The sequence below is a fragment of the Hemiscyllium ocellatum genome, chromosome 14, assembly GCF_020745735.1.
Source record: "Hemiscyllium ocellatum isolate sHemOce1 chromosome 14, sHemOce1.pat.X.cur, whole genome shotgun sequence".
Classification (NCBI taxonomy): domain Eukaryota; kingdom Metazoa; phylum Chordata; class Chondrichthyes; order Orectolobiformes; family Hemiscylliidae; genus Hemiscyllium; species Hemiscyllium ocellatum.
This window is the reverse complement of record NC_083414.1, coordinates 48,402,981-48,426,617: the sequence shown is the minus strand read 5'-3', so window position 1 is coordinate 48,426,617 and position 23,637 is coordinate 48,402,981. Positions and strand designations below refer to the sequence as shown.

At 40.1% G+C, this 23,637-nt stretch overlaps 1 protein-coding gene across 14 annotated transcripts in view; it reads left to right on the top strand.

The window, feature by feature from the left end:
- foxp1b (forkhead box P1b) overlaps positions 1-23,637 on the top strand; it is a 489,011-nt gene that overhangs the window by 363,659 nt on the left and 101,715 nt on the right. For all 14 annotated transcript variants that reach the window (XM_060835708.1, XM_060835701.1, XM_060835700.1 and 11 more), the window contains 2 exons: positions 20,815-20,971; positions 22,925-23,120. In XM_060835708.1, the coding sequence (XP_060691691.1) occupies positions 20,815-20,971; positions 22,925-23,120 (353 nt within the window). The remainder of the gene's footprint in view (positions 1-20,814; positions 20,972-22,924; positions 23,121-23,637) is intronic.

The window sequence follows — 23,637 nt, the reverse complement described above, 5'->3', positions numbered from 1 at the left end:
ACAGGATACATTGCAAGAAGAGAGGAGTGTGGGAAATAACCTAGAGTGCTCCTTTCACTATTGCTGTACATGAAAATGTACTCAAAGTGAGATACCAGTAACCACAATCCCAATTTTTCACTCCTGAGTAGTTCGTCATTTTTCCATTTCCTGCATCAAACTATCAAATCACGTTCTTGGTATGCAAATCAAAATTAAAGATGTTCATAAAATAAGTATTCCTAATCAAATTTAGAAAGTAAATCCGGACATGCATAGAGAGATAGAGACACACAGCACAGAAACAGACCCTTGGGTCCAACTCATCCATGCCAACCAGATATCCTAACTTAGTCTAGTCCCAATTGCCAGGACTTGGCCCAAATCCCTTCAAACCCTTCCTATTCATATACGCATCCAGATGCCCTTTAAATGTTACAATTGTACTAGCCTCCACCACTTCCTCTGGTAGCTCATTCCACACATGCACCGCCCTCTGTGTTACAAAGTTGCCCCTTAGGTCTTATTTATATCTTTCCGCTCTCACCCTAAACCAAGCCCTCTAATTCTGGACTCCCCCACCCCAGGGAAGAGACTTTGTCTATTTAACCTATCCATGCCCCTCATGATTTTATAAACCTCTATAAGGTCACCCCTCAGCCTCCAGGGAAAACAGCCCCAGCCTATTCAACCTATAGCTCAAATCCTCCAACCCTGGCACCATCCTTGTAAATCTTTTCTGAACTCTTTCAAGTTCCATAACATCCTTCCAATAGGAAGGAGACCAGAATTGCATGCAATATTCCAAAAGTGGCCTAACTAATGTCCTGTACAGCCACAACATCACCTCCCAACTCATGCATATAAACTAATCACCATTGTGATTTCCATGGTGCCTTCTAGGTGGAACAATGTCTTGGTGGTTAGCACTGCTGCCTCACAATGCCAGGGACCTGGGTTCGATTCTAGCCACAGGTGACTGTCCGTGTGGAATTTACATATTCTCTCCAAGTCTGTGTGGGTTTTCTCTCCACACACTCAAGATATGCAGGTCAGGTGAACTGGCTCCTTTAAATTGCCCATAGTATACAAGGATGTGCAGGCTAGGTGGATTAACCATGAGATATGCAGGTTTATAAGGATAGGGTACAGATGGTCTGGATGGGATGCTCTTTGGAGGTTTAGTGTGGACTCGATGCACCAAATGGCCTATCTATCTACACTGGAGGGATTCTATGATTCTAGTATCCCTCCAGAGTGCCTACTCATGTCCCCACATGTCCTCTACTGAGCTGGCAGCCAGGGCAGAAGACAATGTCTCACCATGTGCACATCATGTCCCCATGCTATCCCATATAAGTGACGATCTGTGCTAGTGAGAGTTTGAAATTGAGTAATGCTCTCTTCATCATCGCTGTCTCATTGATGTTCCTCCACTGCCTGCTGAGGTTGCATTTTGTGATTAAACTAAAGGAGAAAGGCACAAGAAGGGAGTTGGGGGCATATAAGAATTGTACACTTGTGTTGAATGTGTATTGGCTGAGATCACGTGGGATGTGAGGAGAAGGATTCAGTAAAGTAGCTTTATGTTGAATTGATTATTTTTTATGTAAATCCTGTTCCAATACCCTTTTCTTCATGAGGGTTGAAACATGCAGACATTCTTAATTCTGGCTGGTTAGCTTTTCTTGCCCTAGGTTGATGGATGATGTGATTGTTAAATTGAATGGTGTGTTTAACATTCTAGGATGTTAATAAGAGGCTGCTATTTGTGTGACTGTGAAACTCATTTGAGTGTTCGATATACGGCCCTGGTTGATGTGGGTATTTGGTATTTGAATAATGGAGGCATGGTGAATTAAGGAGTGTCTCAGGCTAGAGGTGGAGTTAGGAGGACATGATATTTCGAGATGCTTCAATGACATGAACTACTCATTTGAGTTAATTGAATTTTTTGCAGAATCCAGGTATCTAGACTGCTTGCACTGACCTTTACTGCAGCAGTCTGACCCAGTTTGACCAAGTGACTGGTGGCCCCCTGATCCCCTGTGGATATGGGACACTTCTCCTACATCCCTCTCCTTCAATATGCAAAGTGGGGAAATTATCAGTTATGTATTTCATTCTTTCCCAGGTCTTATTCATTTCCTGCATGACTGCCAGTGCATATTGTAGCCACATTGCAACTTTCCATTTAGTAGTACAGGCTAACTTTAAGAAGTGCTGGGAGGAAGTTGCTGAATGTGCATCCAGCGAGCAGCTTGCACACAGCAGCATGAGCCCAAAACTAAGGTTGGCATGTTGCCAGCTGTTCAATTAACAGGCAAGGGTTAATTGTGCACCATGACCCCAAGCCCATTTTTGGGAGCTGTCCAGTTTAGTGGCCTGCATTTTTCTTGATAATACCACATCTTATTTGCTTACACTTTGGTCTGTTGTAATTAGTACCATGTAAATACGAATGTGCTGTCTGGTACACATGCCTGTGCAATTTTCAGATGGCATTGAAAAAAAGAATCAAAAAATTGAAAGAGTTTAAAATACAATTGTAAATCCAAATAAAGGATTATTATTGCAAGCCTCTTGAAGCCTTTGCAAACTAACAGTTTACAAAACACGAATGGGAAGTAACTCAGGCAAGAAAGTAGACCTATGACAAGTATTTGAGAGAGGGAAGTAAGGTACAAGTTTATCTGGATCTTTCAGTATTTCAACACTGATTATTGACCTGACAACAGAGCTGTGCAAGGACCTTTTTTGTATGGATTCAATTGTAAGAAGTAAACAAACTCTGTTGTATCCTGTGTTTGATAACTGGGTGGGGAGTGCAGTTTGGCAGCATGTTTGGTGCTTTTAAATTCTTTCTCTTACAATGGGTCCTGTACATTTTATATCCTGACCTTAAATGAAAGTGGTTTAAGTTTACCATTAGACAAATGTATTAAACGAGAACAGAGTATATGAATTAATATAGAATTGAAGCGTGTAATTTGTCTATTGGTGTATAATGCAAGATAGCCAAAAAAAAGTTTAACTATTGTAGCTAATTAACTTTCCAGAATTGTTAGGCGTGATTTAGATAACATTGTCATTGCCTGTTGTGAATTAAGTTAGATTATGCATGTTAGATAATTTCCTTCCATTCTTTGTAGTGGCAGCACTCTATTATCTTTATATCAATCAGATAATTATTATAGGAAATCTGTATAAAAGTTCTGTCTGTATTGTAGCCAGCATTGTGACTTATTATTCTTGGATAATTGTTCTGCTGTTTCTTCGCTTGTCTTCCAAATCTCGCCACCTCTCCCTAAATAGTATCCTCGCCTCTCTACTGAAGAGTATGAATGTAAGTCTACCCACCCAATGCAGTCTCCACTAGGGCAGATCCTAATTGAGTTTGCATGGGTAATGGGAAATTGGAAAAGGGATGTGCTCTATTTGTTTAAATTGTACAATTGATGAAGGAGCGATGAAAAAGTGATCTGTCGGCCTCATTAGGATCTTACTGGAATACACAGTCTCAGACTCAGAGAATGTTTGCCAGTCAGTAGTGGGATGGAATACAGAATGATCTGAATCAGACTGCAGTCAAGAGGCTCAGAGAAGTCTGAAAGGTGGGAGGAAGGAAGAACATCAATATTTCATCCAGCAACATCTGTGGAGAGAAAGCAGAGTTAATGTTTCGAATCCAATGATGCTTATTCAGAATTCTGTTCTGAGGAAGCGTCCCTGGGCCCAGCTCCCTGTTTTTTTTCCACAGATGCTGCCAGACCTGTTGTGTTTTTTCCAGCAATTTCTGCTTTTGCTTCTGACTTCCAGCATTTGTAGTTCTTTGGGATTTTTTTTGATCAATATGTGATCAATCATTGACCAAATCATCGTCCTTGTTGTGAATTGGGAGAATTATTCAGCTAAGTGTTTTTAAATGCATTTGTCTTTTTGTGGCAGCTTTCAGTAGTCACTTTCAAAGATCCAGACAAAAGTACGCTGTTCACCTTTGAGGCTGACTAGATTGGGACATTGGGAGAACCCTATTGTACTCATCAGATGCAAGAACTCTGTTGATAATTCAGTATTTAGAGACCAAATTATACACCAATTCTCCCACTAACCAAGGCTTTGGATGCTTAAATATTTTGCCTTCCATCTTGAGTTGGAATGTCACCATTTAAACTAAAGTCTGTCTCCCGATATTTTTATGTGGTATGTTGAAAACTGAAGGACAGTTTACTGATTTTACATTGGTTCATTTTTCAAGCAATGTGTGGAAAGAATTCATAGATACTGCACATAAGATTACAGATGTTCTTCTAGAACGTGATGGTTATGTTCTTGTGTAATCCCATGTTATAGAAAACTTGGAATTTAGAAACAGTGCTTAAAATATTGATGTAATTGTGTTATAGCCAACACACATTTTAAAAGTTCATGCTTTAGAGACAGTGTCCCCAGTTCATCAATCGCGTTACAGCAGAACAACCTGTACTTCATAAAATAATGGGAGTAGATTAGCATAAACAGAAGATTTACTAATAGAAAACAGAAGATAAAAGGGCATTTTCAGGGTGGCACCCTGTAACGAATGTAGAGCCACAGGTATCAGTGCTGGGGACACCATACATTAACAACAATGATTTGGATAAGGAAAGTGAATGTATTTCCTCCAAGTTTACGGATGACAAAATAGTGGGGATGACACAAGAAGACTGTAGATGGGAATGGACAGGTTTAGTGAGGTGTTTAAGGACTTAGCACATGGAATATAATGTGGGAAAATGTGAATTTATATGCTTTGGCAGGAAGAATAGAATAGCTGAATATTATATAAGTGGGAGAAAGCTGCTGCACAGATGGATTTGAGGGTCCTAGTGCATGAATCACAAAACAAAGTGAGCAGCCAAATTCAGCAGGTAATAGGGAGCTTGAATGTTAGCCTATATTTCAATGAGACTGGAGTCTAAAATTAGGGAGATCTTGCTAAAACTGTACAAAGCACAAGTTTGACCACTGCTGAAATATTGTGTATAGTTTTGGTCCTCTTGTCTAAATAAAGGTACACCTGCACTGGAGGCTGTCCAGAGAATGTTCATTTGGTTGATTGCATGCATCGAGGAATTCTCACAAAGAGAGTTTGAGTAGTTTGAGCTTGTACTCATTGGAGTTTAGAAGAAAGAGAGGTGACCTTATTTAACTATACAAGATTCTTAGGGGGTCTGACAGGTGTGAAGAAGCTGTTCCCTCTTGTGGAGAGATCAGAGTGTATTATCTCAGAATCACCCATTTAAGGCAGAGATGAGGAGAAACTGTCTGAGGGTTGTGAATCAGTGATTTTTTTTTAACTGCAGAGGGCTGTAAAAGCTGGGTTGTTAAATATATTCAAGGCAGAGGTGGATAGATCATTAAGGGAATCAAGGGTTCTAGGGAAAAGGCAGGTAACTGGACTTGAGGATTATCAGATCAGTCATGATCCAATTGAAAGGGCCAAATAAGCTAATTCTTCTCCTGTGTTTTATGCTTTAATACTAACATGTTATGTCACCATTCCTGTTTAAGGTATTGCATAACCAATTGCTTTTTCTTTCATAGACTGTTCAGAAGTAGAATCCCTACTGTGTGGAAACAAGCCCTTTGGCACAACAAGTCCACACCAACCCTCCGAAGAGTATACCACCCAGACCCATTCCCCTATGTTTACCCCTGGTGCACCTAACCTATACATCCCTGAACACTATGGGCAATTTAGCACGGCCAATTCACCTAACCTGCACATCTTTAGATTGTGGGAGGAAACCCAAACAGAACCAGGGATAATGTGTGACACAAACAGTGGCCTGAGGCTGGAATTGAACCTGGGTCCCTGGTGTTGTGAGGCAGCAGTGTTAATTACTTTGCTGCCATGCCATGTTATTTAATACATGCTAATTCAAAATAAAATCCAGGGTCAGGCATAACATCAAATAATATCCAATCTGCAAACAAAGTTTCCTCAAAACGTAAAGTTGAGAAGGGAAATAATTGCCAACTATGGTAATGAGGTTCAATAATTTGCTTAGTCTTCGAGTTCACAAGTTTGCCTTTACATTTTTGGGAGAGAGAGAGATAAATCAGAACTGACATTGTTTATTCTTTTATCAGAAATGCTTCATTAAGACAATTCAGTTCCTTTCACAAAACATTAATAAATGTGATTACAGTCCTTTTAATCAAATTTGTTTAAGGTTATCACCTTCTAAGCGGTCACCAATTTCAAGAGCAATATTTTAATCAGCAGCTTAATTTCTTACCATTGAGAGTAGGAAAGCATGAGTTTTTACTCATATAGTTGTTTTTTCTTCTTGTTTTGACTCAATACCAAGAATTTTGTTTGTAACATATGGTCAAATAATGAAACCTTCAGCAAATATTCAACCAAAAGATCGTCAGTTTACTGTTGTATTTGCATGTGGCTGTATTTGGTTTTTTGATTATTAATAGTTCCCACAAGCACCATTGTTGAGTACACCATTTCTCTACATGTGGGGGAAGGTTGTTTGTGGGTGTTACTTTTGATATGTTTGACGTAACTAATAGTTCTTAGCAAATATGTTTCTCTTTAAATTGATGTACTATCTTACTGTTTTTGTCACAAATTTCTTATTATGTTGAATGATCAATCATTCCGTGATATCATTCAGTGCACACACCTTAACATATTTAATAGCTACACAATTTCGTGATGGTGTTGGTAACTTTTAAGGTCTGTTTGATTATTTATTCTTGAAGCACTTCAATGCTATTTAATTGTACTTCTGATCCAAACAATTAAAAATACTCAATGTTAGGGTAAAGCCCATTCTATTTTTTAAAGATTTTCAGTAAGAAATTTCAAATTGATTTTAAGCTGCTGTAAATTTCTGTACTTTTTATGTCTCTTTCACATAAGCAATTAAACTTAAGGGCAGTTCAGTAAATACAAGAAACCATATGCTTGTTAGATAAGTATTTACTTTGGAATGTTCTTGGTAGTTTATATATTTAACTTCCTAAATTTGCTCACTTAGTGCCTTAGGCGAAAGTGAGACCAGCGGATGCTGGGGATCAGAGTGAAAAAGTGTGGTGCTGGAAAAGCACAGCCAGTCACGCAGCATCCAAGAAGCAGGAGAGTCGGTGTTCTGAGCATAAGCTCTTCATCAGGAATGTGGGGGGTCCCAAAGAGGGCTGAGAGATAAATGGGTGAGGTAGGCTGACCCCTCTCCCATTTATCTCTGTGCTCCCTTGGCACACCTTCCCGCCCCCCCCGCCCACCCCCCATTACTGATGAAGAACCTATGCTCGAAACGCTGACTCTCCTGCTCCTCAGATGCTGACTGACTGGCTGTGCTTTTCCAGCACCACACTTTTCGACTCACTTAGTGTCTCTCCCATTTATTTCATTCCTGCTGTTATTTAAAGATTGGTTTAAAAAGTGCTGTTAGGCTTATTTTATTTAATTGAAGAGAACCTTGGATAAAATAACACTGAATGAGGTCATTCAGCTCATTGTGCTAGCCCTTCATTAGAAATCTCCAATTAATTCCAGCCCTGTTATGTCCTCATATAATTTTGTTTCCTTTAATTACTTATTCAATTCTCTTTTACATGCTACTGTTGGATGCTTCCATTACCAGCTCAGGGAATGAATTCCAAATAGAAATAACTCGCTGTTTCCTCCTGACACCTCAATTTTAACTCTTGCACCTTTGACTACTTCTGCCACCTGGCATAGTTTCCCTTCTCTACTCGAGGGAAACCATATATGAGAAAAGAAATCTCTTCCCATCTCTCTTAAATGGGTGATGCCCTATTTTTAAACAGTGACCCATAATGCTATATTCTCCCACAAAAGTAATCATCTTTTCCACATGCACCCTTACCAAGATCCTTCAAGAACTTAAATATTTTAGTCCTGTCACCTTCTATTCTTGTAAACTTCGAATCTTTTCTTATGTGACAACCTGCACATTCTAGGTATTAGTGACTCCTCTTTAACTGTTTCCAATGCTTTCCATCCTTCCTTAAGTGAGGAGATCAAGGTGGTACACAATATTTCAGACATTGTCTCAGTAATGCCCTATAACTGACCGTAAACTCCCTACTTTTGTGTCCCATTTCTGTCACAATGAACACTAACTTTCTGTTAGTTTTCTGAATTAAACTATTGTTGTACCTGCATACTAACCTTTCGTGATTCACACATGAAGTCACCCAGGTTTCTCTGCATCTCAGACCTCTGCAATCTCTCACCATTTTAATATTATGTTTATTTTTATTACTTCCTACCAAAGTGGATGATTTCAAATTCTCCCATGTAATAGTCAATTTGCAAGATCTTTGCCCACCCATGTAGCAGATTTGAATTCCTTAGGTCACCTTTACAAATGACTTTCCTACCTATCTTTGAATCATCAGCAAACTTAACAAACATGACTTTAGCCCCACAACTCATTTTACATCTTGTCAGTAAGAATGTGGCTCATTTACACTAGTTCTGTTTCACATGAATGAGCCAAACTTCTGACCACGCCAGTACATTGGTCCCAATACCATGAACTTGTATTTGCTGCAAAATCCTTTGATGTGGCACCTTTTGGAAATATCTTTTGGAAATCTAAATATAGTACACTCACTGGTTTCCCTTTATCCAGACCACTCCAATAAATTGATTAAACGATATGTTCTGTTTAAAAAAATGTTAACTCTGCATGTGAACTGTGAACCTTTCTAAGTGCCCTTCAATCTTAAATAATAACTTCTAACATTTCCTCAATGACAGATGCTTAGCTAACTGGCCTATAGTTTTCTGCTTTCTGTCATTTGTGAAGGAGAGAGTTGTACACATTATTTTTGCACCGAACAGAATCTTTTCCATATTTATGGAATCTTAGAAAGTTAAAATAAATACATCTTTTCTTTTAAGACCTAGCTGATTGGTGCAAAAGCTAATGCTTAACCAGGTTTTATAAAATTTCAGCATAACTTCCTTTTCTTTTAGTGGAAGAACTCAGCAGTTCTGGCAGCAGCTGTGGATAGAAAGCAAAGTTAACATTTCAGGTCCAGTGACATCACGGTAACTCAGCGGTTAGTACTGCTGCCTCATAGCAGTTCCCTCCGGGACCTGGTCTCGGGCAATAGTCTGTGTGGAGTTTACACATCCAACCCTTGGTCTGTGTTGGTTTCCTTCAAGTGCTTCAGTTTCCTCCCACAGTCTAAAGATGTGCGGTTCAGGTGAATTGGCCACTAAATTGCCCATATTGTCCCGAATTGTGTAGGCTAGGTGAGTTAGCCATGGGGGTTACAGGGATAAGCTAGGTGGGTGGGTTTGAGTGGGATGCTTTCCAGAGGTTTGATGTAGACTCCATGGACAGAATGGCCTGCTTCTACACTCTAGTGATCCAATGACCATTCTTTATAATTGATTGTAGCTAGGTAATGGTTGATATGTATGCTAAGATTGGGAGGGGAAGGAGTAAACGATAGGCAGAGATGGAGCCAAGAAAGAGAGAGAGAGAACAGCAGTTGGGCAAACAAGGATTGGGTAAAGGTCAGCCTGGGAGAAGCAGTAGCTGTTAATGGGAGCCATTAGTAGCTGACAATGCATGGTCCTGGCAGCAGCCTATATGATGACAAGATAATTCCTGATGAAGGGCTCTTGCCCACTACATTGATTCTCCTTCTTTTCGGATGCTGCCTGATCTGCTGTGCTTTTCCAGTATCATACACTCGACTATATGATGACAAGGCCTGGTGTATCGGAGTTAGGATAAGGAAATGGGGAACAGTGCTCAGGCCCAAATGATGTGCTTTAATAACTCACAGTTACTGGTATTTGGAGAAGCATTAGTAAGTGAATTCCCAGATTATCATATGACAACTTTGCCCATCACTCTGCTATTACACTGAAAGGTTGATGTTCTACCAAATTTTTTTTAAACAGGAGTGTGACAGTTGTGATCACCCAGTCCTCTGGCAGCCCAGCACCTGAAATTACCCACTCTCACAATTCCCTAAGTTGGTTTAGGAAATTGTGACCAGAGGCTCCATCATTTCCAGTTATTTCCCACTGTAAATTAGGATGCATCCCATCTACTGTGAGGTTTACCAACCTTTCGAAAATATTGTGGTAGGAATTTATCATGGCCAGTTGTACAAAATGGGCAATGTTAGATTGCTGGCTGTTGTTTGCAATGCCTAACACTATATTCCATTTACTCCAGTGGAACTGAATAGCAAATGCTGTATATAACTGGCATCCAAGCAGATGTCATCCACTTTATACCACTGACCTCTGAATTTCAACCGCATTGTGTTTATTTGTATTTTATCCAACATCTTTACTTCCTCCGACTTGCTGTTAAATTGGCAGCATCCTGCACTTCAATAAATACCTCAACCATGTCTTCTCCCTCCACAAAAATAAAATCAGTTCTTACATGATTTCACCATTCTCTTGATTACTGTCTCTCTGTTTCTAAATACATCACAGTATTTTCTCTGGTTGGCCCTGAAGGATTTTTTGTAGCTATCTGGCTGTCACGATCTGCAGAAAAGACCATTTCATTTGCATATTAAATTTCAGATTTCAGACCCAATTAAGCCCATGGCGGCAAGAGCTATGTGCATTCTTCCCAGCTCACTGTCAGTTGAGGACCCTTTGAAGTTAATGTCCAGTTAAAGGTATTGTCTCAAAATATTGGTGTTAACAATGTGCAAATCTCTATAGTTTGCTTGAGTTGACCTAGTTGGCATGGCCATGCTAAATTAGCCACAGTGGTGGGTGCATTAGATTAGACTTACAGTGTGGAAACAGACCCTTCGGCCCAACAAGTCCACACCGACCCGCCGAAGCGCAACCCACCCATACCCCTACATTTACCCCTTACCTAACACTATGGGCAATTTAGCTTGGCCAATTCACCTGACCCGCACATCTTTGGACTGTGGGAGGAAACCAGAGCACCCGGAGGAAACCCACGCAGACACGGGGAGAACGTGCAAACTCCACACAGTCAGTCGCCTGAGTCGGGAATTGAACCCGGGTCTGCAGGCTCTGTGAGGCAGTAGTGCTAACCACTGTGCCACCGTGCCGCCCATTAGTCAGGAGTAAATATCGGGTAGGGGAATGGGTCTGGGTGGGTTGCTCTTTGGAGGGTCAATGTGGACATGTTGGGCTGAAGGGCCTGTTTCCATACTGTAGGGAATCTAATCTAGTGCACCCCTTGATCAAAAGCACAGTGCCTCATTGAGGTATGCAGCAACTGATAGTGTAAATCCACTGAGAACTGCTCCCCCTGTCACTGCTGAAACAACAGTTATTGCCAGTTCCCCTTCTACAACCACCTCAGTGCCATTTGATTTGCTATGGCCAACACTGTTAGAATATCATTTGCTTCTGTTGAAGGACTCAAGCTTATCATTTTTTCTGCAGCAGAGAATGACTGCCTGAATGTGACTTATTGTGATGGTTTCAAAATTCTGTCTCATCAGTCTGTGAACTAAGCAACTCTTGCCCATTTTGAGAGTTTGGGATCATTTTCTATTCAGTATTGAGGAATATAACCATGTGCATTTACATTATTTTGGGCTATTGTAAAACTTTCACAGTTAATATCATCAATTTATGCACAGAGCAGGAAATGTCACTGCCACTAGTCCAATATCAAGCAGGATAGTAGAAAAAAATCTGGCTTGGGTAGACTCACATTTTAGTCATGCTATGTTTCTCTAAGAGGTATGTGTGAGAACCAAGAATTGCTGTTGAACCTTGTATAGAATACTTGGTACAATAACAACAGTACCCTGTCCAGCAGTGTCCAATCAGCAGTTCTCTTTAGAACACACTGTTGTGTCATGTCACAGGCCAGAATGTCAGTGTGCTTTGAGGAGATATGCTACTGCTAATATCACTATCAGCCTGTGAGCTGATACTTATGCTCCATTTTACTGTGGATCATGTGAGCATGGTACTCTACTGGAAACATAGTCCTCTGTTGCAAATTAACTGCTTACTATTAGCCTAGACACGTCTGTGCATGAGGAATGTAATAGGTGGTTGTAATAAATGTCTTTTGGATTTTTCAATGCCACCATATCCACGTCCACGTTCTTATTTAACATCAATATTGCTGCAGCAGGAAAAATCACCATTGGAGGCAAGCTTACAGCACAAACAAAACAACCTTTGTGAAACTGATTCAGGGAGATGCTTTGAGGGCATTTCAAGTTTGATAAAGCTATTTTCTAATCAACCCTTTCAGAGATATTATGACACACCTCTGGAACAGGTGGATCTAGAACCTGGGCCTCTTGGCACTGCACACCATAATAACCCTAGTCTATACTTTGGTCGATGACTCTAATGAGGAGATGCCTTCTGATAGACCATAGAACCCTGGGCGCCATGAATTATTTTAAATCTTACTCTCATACTTGTCTCTAAATTTTCCCCAAGCTGGGTAAATCCTGAAATGTGGACTTCAAAGTGACCACTGTGTTAGAGCAACATTCACAGGACATGTGCTGCTCTTGTGTAACTGAGATCAACACTGCAGGTGCCACTGACATTGCCAGTGGCAGATTTCAGTGTAGACAACCATTGTTGTGCGTCCTTGAAATCTTTACTGAAACATCTGGGCTAATTACAAATAAAGATATCCACCAGTGGATCCTTCAGCATTTAAAGCCAGTACTCAAGCAGAACCACTAGTAAAGTCCACAACACACAAGGGGCAGTCTCAGCAGCAAAGCACATAACACACTCGCCTGCCATGCAGAATCCAATAAAATTAATTAAATAACAATAATACTTCTATCTTATATAAGCACCTTTAAATGTCTCATATAATGGGCTGTTGTCATGTAGGGAAACTTCTAAATCCTATTAAAATATCAAATAAAATGTTGCAGTCTTTTTGTGTTGAAAATAAAGAATTAAAGGGACAATTTTGCTAAATCTTAGCAGCCATTTTTTCTCTGACCGTAAAGCCCTTGTTCTAAGTATATTGAATCCAAAATTTCTTTTGAAGAATGAACAAAAGTAATAATCAGACTCATTTTTTTGCCAAACCTGATTAATAACCTAAGAAAATAAAAACTGCAGAGAAAATGCAACATAAATATTCCAAATCCAGTCTCCCTTGCTGCTCTACATATGGAGCTTTCCTTCCTCCCGTTTGAAATTAGGATACCAAAGAAAACATTTAAACAAGCACAAATACCATGGAATTCTTCTGAATGTTCATTGAATAGTTTTGCATTACATCTGCAGATTTAATGAGGCTTGGGTTGAAAAATTAGTGTAATTGCTTTACTTCACTAAAAGGAGAAAAGCATAGAATTACAAGCCAGAAACAGCTGAAGAATATGCGTGGAAAAACAGCTGACTATTGCAGTCATTAGTCCTTGGCAAAAAGAAAGTTGAGGTTAACGGTACCAATTCCAGTCTAATTATCTACCACTCTTATATTGTACCAGTGCTTGCATTGCACTGATGCTACTTGTGTGTCCTCTGTTTCCTGTTTATCATGTCCTGTAAAACCCGTCTTCTCCAACTATTGGTGCACTTCAGGTGTCAAGTTGTCCACCAGAAAGCAGGAACAATCGGGTGTATTTTCAGCCCTGTGCCTCCAATACCGACAAACTGATAATTAATATATAATAATTTTAATTGACTAATACTCCATCTTTTCTCAAGAAGCTGGCAGTAATGCAGGTGTGAGTAAATGGCAGAGCAGATGTGGAATCAATCAGTAACTAAAAGGGTGCAAAATCCTTCCATAATGCAGCAACACTACATGGATATGGCATCTATATACACAGGAGAATAAGCTTTCAAATACACAGAGGCTACCAGATCACCTACATGTGAATGACTGACATTAATAAAAATGCTTTAGTTCCAGGTCCCTGGATCCCAGAGCTGTCAATCTGTTTGTAAAGAGATCTGTTTGTATGTATATTTCCAATTCATTTTATTCTGCTGGTTTTCTAGGCTAGTGAATGTTAATAATCCTCATTGCTATAAAGTGAAGGACATATATTCTGGCCTCGTTTTTGAACTTAGGTGGGTTGCTAGCATTTTTTTTCCTCAGAAATATGTATCTACTCAATGTTTGAAGGGTGAAAAGATATTTGATGCCCAAATGTTCTCAAAATCAGGGGTTGGCAGAGAGGTGTGACTGTTGAATCCAACAGAACCCCAGTACTTTATCTGCTGTTATGAGAGTAAGACTGTTGTATCCATAATCCTCCATTCACTTGGTTAATTGATAAGAGTAAGTAGAATATTTATCCCCATTATTATGCAAGTTATTATGCTAGTTCACTATCTTTGAATTTGAATGATTCTAACTCATTTGCTTAGTTCAGTTCAGTAAAGGTCTTTTCAACAGTCATTTCAACATTTCACGCTTCATTACAGGATCACCTGAAAGTGGTTTTGGTCATGTTTGAACTTCTTTCAACTAAAATTAAAATGACTTGGACCACTGCTACAATTATGACTAAAGATAGTTCAGAAGATAGAAAATTGACAGACATCAAAAGATCAACTTGTCTATCAAGCTTCCCCCACAATGTATCTGGCTGGAACTGCAGGACTAATCACTTGTTTCTTCCTTCTTTCATGTGCTCCCTTCCCACCATATCCTTATAGCGACCAGGGAGAGACAAACAAAAGAAAGACTATGGGCCAATAATGGAAAACATACTCTGGAAATTATTTTCCCAACCCACTGGGTGATTAAAGCTAATCCAGGCGATTTTTCTTTTACCAATCTAAATATTAGCCTTTTAAGCCATTAGTTTTTTTTTTGATTTTGTATTTCCTATTTTAACATTAATATCGCTGTTGACAAAACAAGTCTTTAATGTTGTGATGTAAGATGAGTAGACTTATACTTTGGGTGATATTGGGAAATAGATTGTAGCACATCTGCAGCTAGCTTTACCTCTCTCTCCTAAATTTCATTTCCATTTCGGGAGTGGTTCAAAGTAGACCTGGCCATCACTCAACTCTCTCACTGTCTGCAGTCCTCCACAATCTTTCTACCAATCTGAAATATATGTTGCTTTTACCTAAATATAAATAGTTTTTCACAGAGATAGTAGCAAACTATGAGCAACAAACCAGTGATTATATGCTTGGATTTTTTTTTTATTGTTCCAATTAATAGATGAACATGTCCCTTTCAAGCTTTAATATATTTACCTCTCATGACTTGGAATGGCTGAGCAAGCTTATCTTCACTGATTGCGACCTTCAAATGGAGAGAGTTTCTTTTCACTACAGGGGTAATCCTGCTGTGATTCAAGGAAACAATGATTTAAAACAGTGAAATTATTTACGTCAGATAGTCTCCTTATTAATGTCTCCTCAGCCAAGTATCAGTCTTCATTTCTAAACAGACCAACTAGTCAGGTGACAGGGCATCTTCCTTTGCTCTTTAACGAATGTTTGCTACTTAACTATTTATATGAGCACAAAACTGCATAATAGTTTTCCATTAGAGTGCTGAGCTAGAAAATTTAATGAAAATGATTGATTTTGATGATGATCTAGAAATTGTTTTCTTACACGTTAAATTGGCTAAGTATGTTTTTAAAAACTCTATTAAGATACAATAACAGCCCACCAGCATTTTGAGCTATTTAAAATACTTTGATGTGCAAAAGTACATAAAGATAAATCCCAAATTATGCTACAATCTCTCCATTACAACTTGACGCCATTTTGTAAATGACTCCAATGCCTTTGAATCAATATTTTATCCAATAGTCTTTTGTGTATATGGATTACTCTTCATGAAGATAACCTTATTGGCATCAGTCATGAGTTAATAGTTGAGTCTCACATCCCCATTTGGACATATGCAAAATTCTATATCATTTTTGCATCTGGTTCACATTGCTATTCTTAATGCATTGACATCTTGCTGAAACAATAATTTATGTATAAATAAAACAGTGAAATCTGATAGGAAAATTACAAATGTGACAGAATGAATCCAGCATTAATACTTACCTTTATGGAATAGCTTATCCTTTGACTGACCAAAGCAGTGACAAGGAGTGTTAAATGCAAATACAGTAGGAACAGAAGTTTGCAAAACACAGGTTATGAGGATGTTTGTTCTATTTTTCATTTTGGCTTCAACAATATTTTGCACTAAGTTGACATATTTAGCCTTCATTCAACTGGCTTATTACACTTACTACTTGCTTCAACCAGGACTTCTGTATAATTTTCACCGTGCCACATAACATTTCAACATTAATTCATATTGCATTATTATAAAAATGAGTGGATGTGAAAAATGATTCAAGAAAACATAAATTCTACATTATTAACACAGTTTTTAAGTATATTTATATATCACTGTAATTACCTGTTAAACCTGTTGCATGTGTCTTTCACTAACGAAAATCTGGTATAGATTAGTTAAACAGTGTACATATTGATTTTTTTTTAATCAGTTGCATAGTTAAATCAATTAATGGAGGTGGCGGGGGGAGTGGAAAAATAGACTCTGAAAAGTAAAATTAATAAATATGAGTATATTACTATCCGCAGAATCAATATAAGAGCTTTGAGAAAATGAATGACATATTGGGATACCAATATTCAAGTCAGATGCTGTTTGCTAAATTATAAATGTCTGTAATTAAAATCCAGAGGCTGTTTCTATAAATGATTTAGTAAGTTATTTCATGTTTTGTCATGGCTGATTAACAACATTAAATTAACTTTTTCTTATTCAAGTCTTTGACTTTTCTATTTATTTAAAGGACCATTGTCACAGGAATGTTGGCTTGCAGACCCCTCATTCATGTAGATAAAATGTTAGTGAAGGTCATATATGTACATCATAAATATGCTGAAAATTGCAAAGAAGATAATTTGTTTAAGGCAATCTTCTCCTTTTAGTGGCTTGGGCAATAGCAAGAAAGTTGAAAAAATATGGCGAAAATGGAAAAACTAGTTTCTTGTGTTTAAAAAAAAATGTTCTGATTTTGTTCTTGGCATGAACATGGCGACTTCTAAATCTTGCAAATGAGTGCCAACTATCTTAATTCCATGCATGTGCATCTGATTAAACTCCCCTCATTTCTGTGCCTCTCCCAATTCTGCTCTTCTTCCCTGAAAAACTAGCTGCTGCCAATTCCCAACATGAAATTCAGAGCAGGAACCTGACGGCTGTAACTTGCCACTTGCACTTCCCAAGTTTTCATCCAACTCTATGTTAATCACTACAGCTCCTGCATGCTGCAATAACACTGTTTCCTTTCATCCTTCTTCCAAGCAAATTGGAATTGGCAAACCACCAGCGTCAACCACATCATCATGGCTGTTTTCAGACCAACTCTCTCACCGTTTCATCCTGTAAGGATTTCCCTTGGAGTCTCATGACATTTATGACATGCATAGTTCATCCAGGTTGCTTTGCAAGCAAGGACAAATACCCACCCACCCTTGGGGTTCTCAGCTTTATTTCTTAGCGCTCATTCATTTTGCACTTACCTAGAGACTGCCAACTCTGGCTTCCATTGCTTCTTATTATATAGGGAGAGGCAACAGCTTGTTAATGTTTGGTGCACTGAACAGTCAGGCAGATGGGCGTATTGGTTTGCAACACTGTACTAATTCTATGTCACACTTACAGCATGTGCCAGCAGCTTACATGGCCAACATAGGATTCAACCAAATGGCCAAGTGTGAAGGTTAATGGCGCACATTTCATAATGGGGTCAAGGCAGATTTCAGTTGGTCAGGGAGATTACCACAGTCAACCAAGGGGTTTGTCAAATCCAGTCCAGTAGGTTGGCCACAGTCAGTTTGCAGTCAGGTACAACCAGTCCAGCTTCGCAGGTATGTCTTTGAGGGTGCTATGGAAATATCAGCCCTAGGACTAGGCTAGTCTTTCCTGTAGTGAGACAACAGGAGGGTCTGAGTCTGATGATAGTGGATAGAAGAGAAGTTAATGGTGATGTGCGAGCAAGAGAAATGGTGGTGTCCTCGGTGAGTGAGTTGGAGGTGCCGAGGGCAGGAAGGGTTAGTGGGATGAGGAGCTCTTGAGTGGACATGATGCATGCCACAGTGAGAGTCGTAGATTATGAACAATGGTGAATTGTGTGTGCAGTGTCAGAGTTACAGTGAATGGTGGTCCGGTGTTTATAGCTAACAGAGTAACACTTTCCCTTGTGCAGTATAGGTGGTCATTCTTCCTGCATTGCTTTGCCTTGTGTTTCACCCAGGACACTACACTGACCTGAAGTGCTATTTCGTCAAGCTGGCTGAGTATGATGATGTGGCCTCCTTTTGCCAATCAGCATGATACAGCAATGCATTCCTCACTGGCAGCTGAAAATGTGTTGCTGGAAGAGCGTAGCAGGTCAGGCAGCATCCAAAGAGCAGGAGAATCGACGTTTCGGGCATGTGCCCTTCTTCAGGAATGAGGAGTGTGTGCCAAGCAGGTTAAGATAAAAGGAGGGACTTGGGAAGGAGCATTGGAAATGCGATAGATGGAAGGAGGTCAAGGTGAGGGTGATAGGCCGGAGTGTGGGTGGGGGCGGAGAGGTCAGGAAGAAGATTGCAGGTTAGGAAGGCAGTGCTGAGTTTGAGGGATTTGACTGAGACAAGGTGGGGGAGGGGAAATGAGGAAACTGGAGAAATCTGTGTTCATCCCTTGTGGTTGGAGGGTTCCTAGGTGGAAGATGAGGCGCTCTTCCTCCAGCCGTCGTGTTGCTATGGTCTGGCAATGCAGGCATCCAAGGACCTGCATGTCCTTGGTGGAGTGGGAGGAGGAGTTAAAGTGTTGAGCCATGGGGTGGTCCGGGTGTCCCAGAGGGGTTCTTGGAAACGTTCTGCAAATAGGCGGCCTGTCTCCCCAGTATAGAGGAGGCCACATCGGGTGCAGCAGATGCAGTAAATGATGTGTGTGGAGGTGCAGGTGAATTTGTGGCGGATATGGAAGGATGCCTTGGAGGGAAGTAAGGGGGAGTTGTGGGCGCAAGTTTCGCATTTCTTGCGGTTGCAGGGGAAGGTGCTGGGAGTGGAGGTTGGGTTGGTGGGGGGTGTGGACCTGACGAGGGAGTCACAGAGGGAGTGGTCTTTTCGGAACGCTGATAGGGGAGGGGAGGGAAATATATCTCTGGTAGTGGGGTCCGTTTGGAGGTGGCGGAATTGGCGACGGATGATATGCTGTATATGGAGGTTGGTGGGGTGGTAGGTGAGGACCAGTGGGGTTCTGTCCTGGTGGCGGTTGGAGGGGCGTGGCTCAAGGGCGGAGGAGCGGGAAGTGGCGGAGATGCGGTGGAGGGTATCATTGATCACGTCTGGGGGGAAATTGCGGTCTTTGAAGAAGGAGACCATCTGAGTTGTACGGTATTGGAACTGGTCCTCCTGGGAGCAGATGCGGCGGAGACGAAGGAATTGGGAGTATGGGATGGCGTTTTTACAGGGACAGGGTGGGAGGAGGTGTAGTCTAGGTAGCTGTGGGAGTCGGTCGGTTTGTAGTAAATGTCCGTGTTGATTCGGTCGCCCGAGATAGAAATGGAAAGGTCTAGGAAGGTGAGGGAGGAGTCTGAGACGGTCCAGGTAAATTTGAGGTCGGGGTGGAAGGTGTTAGAAAAGTGGATGAACTGTTCAACCTCCTTGTGGGAGCATGAGGCATCGATGTAGCGGAGGAAAAGGTGGGGGGTGGTGCCAGTGTAGCTGCAGAAGATGGACTGTTCCACATATCCGACGAAGAGGCAGGCATAGCTGGGGCCCATCTTCTGCCTAGGAACCCTCCAACCACAAGGGATGAACTCAGATTTCTCCAGTTTCCTCATTTCCCCTCCCCCTACCTTGTCTCAGTCAAATTCCTCGAACTCAGCACCACCTTCCTAACCTGCAATCTTCTTCCTGACCTCTCCGCCCCCACCCCCACTCCGGCCTATCACCCTCACCTTAACCTCCTTCCACCTATCACATTTCCAACGCCCCTCCCCCAAATCCCTCCTCCCTACCTTTTATCTTAGCCTGCTTCGCACACCTTCCTCATTCCTGAAGAAGGGCACATGCCCGAAACGTCGATTCTCCTGCTCCTTGGATACTGCCTGACCTGCTGTGCTTTTCCAGCAACACATTTTCAGCTCTGATCTCCAGCATCTGCAGTCCCCACTTCTTCCTCACTGGCAAACCTAGGAGCTAGCTTGCCTTTTTGGGCTAGTTCCTCAGGGATAAAACTGAAACATCAAAGTGTAAAGGGTACTTCCTGGCTTCTGAGTTGGTTCAGAGTTGGGGTTTGAATATGGTGCCAATGGTTAATTGTCACAGCGTCCTGACAGTAGTGAGCATTTTGCCTCTCCTACTACATGATCATATGAGACAGATAATGAAGAGGCCAGCTGTGTAAATTTGAGTTGAAGAGTGGGAGATTGAGAAACGTTGCTGTGGTTCATAACATATTGGGTGCCATGAATCATACTCAAGAAAGCTCAAACAAAAAAATGGGCGAATTCAGCTCCCAGTGATATTGAAGACTGTTGTTAGTGTGGATGTTATGATATTTTTGGGTGGCCATTTTTATTTTCAGCTCAGCAGCTCTTTTAAATAGAACATCTTCTATTAGCAGATATTAGCATACTATCTAAGTGAGCACATACAGAATCAAGGAATTATAATTAGATCAAAGTGATATGAAAGGCCATCCATTTCTAAGACAGAATTATTTTGATTTCGATCAAGAGCAGTTGTACTTAAAAAAATGAGGCGGGAAAATTGCTGTGATGTATCCAGTTTCTTTAATTCAGCATCTTTAATTTTTCTTTTTATTTTAGCAACAACAGCCACTAGCTGCCCACCACTTAGCCCTTCAGCAGCAGCTTCTACAGGTGCAGCAGCTTCAGCAGCAACACATCATGACTATGCAGCGTTGTGGCTTGCTCACTGTGCAGTCCGGACAGCCAGGTCTCTCTCTGCAAACGCTGGCGCAAGGTAAGTGTCAAACCTGGAGAGAGGATCTTTTAAACCGGCCTCTAAGTTTGGCTGTGCAAATGGGAACTGCTGAGCCACAGCAGTTAAGTTGTTCAGGAGAGGGCAATTGAGCAGTGACAGGACACACCAGCGTATAATATGAAAGCTGTGAATGAGACGATGCATGAAGTGTAATCTGTGCAGCAACACATCAGGGACACCCTTAGGTAATTCAACAGCCATGTCATTGATTGATTTGAATAGTTGTATGTTACAACTAGCTTGCTCCTTTGGTGTTTAAGAAGCATGTTTAAAGCCTAAGGGTGTCTATCTGCAAGCTATTGACCAAAGAACCTACTGAGTGACTTCAGAGTTACAGTTTTGCTGGTGCAGTAAACTAATAGCAGTGACATTTCTCCCTGTGGAACTGGGATTCTTTGGAAAGCAACTGAGAGTTTGGACAGGCAGAAATACAAAGCAATTTTTTATCACTGCGATAATAGCCCAAAACTGATGTCGTTATGGACCTTAAATCAACTTTATGCTTGCTTGAACATGGTCACCTGAGTATAGCGGTACAAGGACGAAAAAGGTTGAGCAACTATGTTTGTCTTTCAGCCAGTACTACCTGGAATTGAGAAATTGAGTTCTATGAACAGTAATCAATCACATTTTCCAACAACATACATTTTTCAAAGTAGTGCCCTTTTGTTTATAATGAGGAACACTAGTGAATGTGTTTATAACTAAATGAAATAAATATAGAATAAAATCCATCATAGTGAATCCTTTTCAGGGTAATCCAATGAAAGATAAATGTGGCAATCTACTTTCTCGGACCGTACAGTAGTATGTTATCATCCAGCATGAATTTTAGCTTCTGTTCTCACTAGATAAATAGTGGTTTTGTGGTCAGTTATGGCAGTAATTATTACTAGAAAAGCATAATATCCAGCATGTTTGTTAAAACAAATCTAATGATGGAAACTTAAAGGACTGTGCAAAGAAATAGGGCAATCTGTAGTGTGACCTTCCTAGTTGATTTGCTGGGTTGTTATTACTTGGCTAATGCTTAGAAGGTTGTTCTACTGTCCTGTTGTAATTTACTATTCTTTGATATGCAAAATATCTGCCCAGAACATGTAAAAATCCTATCAGTCTCATTTCACACTTCTTAACCACTTAGACTCTCAGGAGTCTATTGCCTTATTAGACCTACACTCTCCAGTGCTACCGTAATTAAAATCTTTAGCAGTAGTTTAGTAAAGTAAAGATATTTTGGCTGATCACTTTGAGATTATTATCCAATTCTTGCACCCAAAATGAAAGTAATAAATTAGATTCTGACCTGGTATTCTTCCTGATCTGAAGTGCTTGAATATTTAATTGTGATTTGTAATTAAAATATAGTTAGAACCACAGGTTTTTTTTTTGCTTTCCGCTTTCAAATTTGCACATTGGTTTTTGAATGAAATCAAATTTTAATGATAAAGACAGGTGATTAAAAAATAATTACTGACATAATATTCTAATTTTGTAGTAAAATTATAAAAGGCCTTTGAAAATGGTGCACATGAATTGGTTACATTTACAGCACATTATTTTCAATTATACTTCTCATATTTAAAGAGGAATGCATTTGCCATCAATGTATTGCAAAATATCTATGATAGTAGGTGGTTTGATTTCAAAAAGAGAGTAGCTAGGCTGAACAGTCTGGTTGTGTTGCAATTTGAACAGATCAATTATTGCATACATGTGAAGAATTTACTTTTAATTACCAACATTAAATTAACATGCAGTGGGTTACAGTGTGACTTGTTCGAAGTATTGCAGCTTATAGTTAGGAATTGTCTAATTAAAATCAGACCTTGTTTACATACACTTTGGTTTGGTAATTAGTGTGTGAAGAAGGATAAGTCTACTATTCATGAATCTAATTATACAATATGAGGCTATTATTGTTTGATACAGGCATGACTCCAACAGAACTACAGCAGCTATGGAAAGAAGTCACTGGCGCTCATACAGTGGAAGAAAGTGTAACCAAAAATGGCAGTCTCGACCTTTCTACTAGTTCACTTTGCTCTCCCGCTGCACCACCTAAGACCTCACTACCAGTAACCCTGATGAACGGACAGTCTACGGGTCACACTCCAAAAAGGGAATGGTAGGTATTGATAAGTCATTGTTTAATGTTTGGCACTAATTTATCTGTTTTATATTATAAGCCCGTTTATAACTCACGACTTGTCTAACTGGTGGTATGTCCATTCATTCATCATAATCTACTATGTGTAATGATGCTTGGTTATCCTGCTAGTATTTCTTTTTTATATGAAAAAAATGAGATCTCAGAAGGATTGTCTGGGTAAGTAGCCACGCGGTGTTAATGGGATTCTGCACAAAGTAATGTTCTAGGACAAGGAATGCAGTTTGCTGCTGCCCTGTTTTCTTACAGCAAGAGCATGACCATCACTGCCATTCACAAATTGACTTCCACTAATCTCATGTTTTGAAAGATTATCTGAATTATGTTGTGATGCTTAATAATTTACCTTTCATTACAAATATTTAGAATTGTGTTAAATTATAGTTCAATACCTTTCACCTTCTCTTCACCTCTCACTCCATAGGTCCCCATACATAAAGTTGAGAGAGCCTTTAATTACTTGAATAAGTAAATG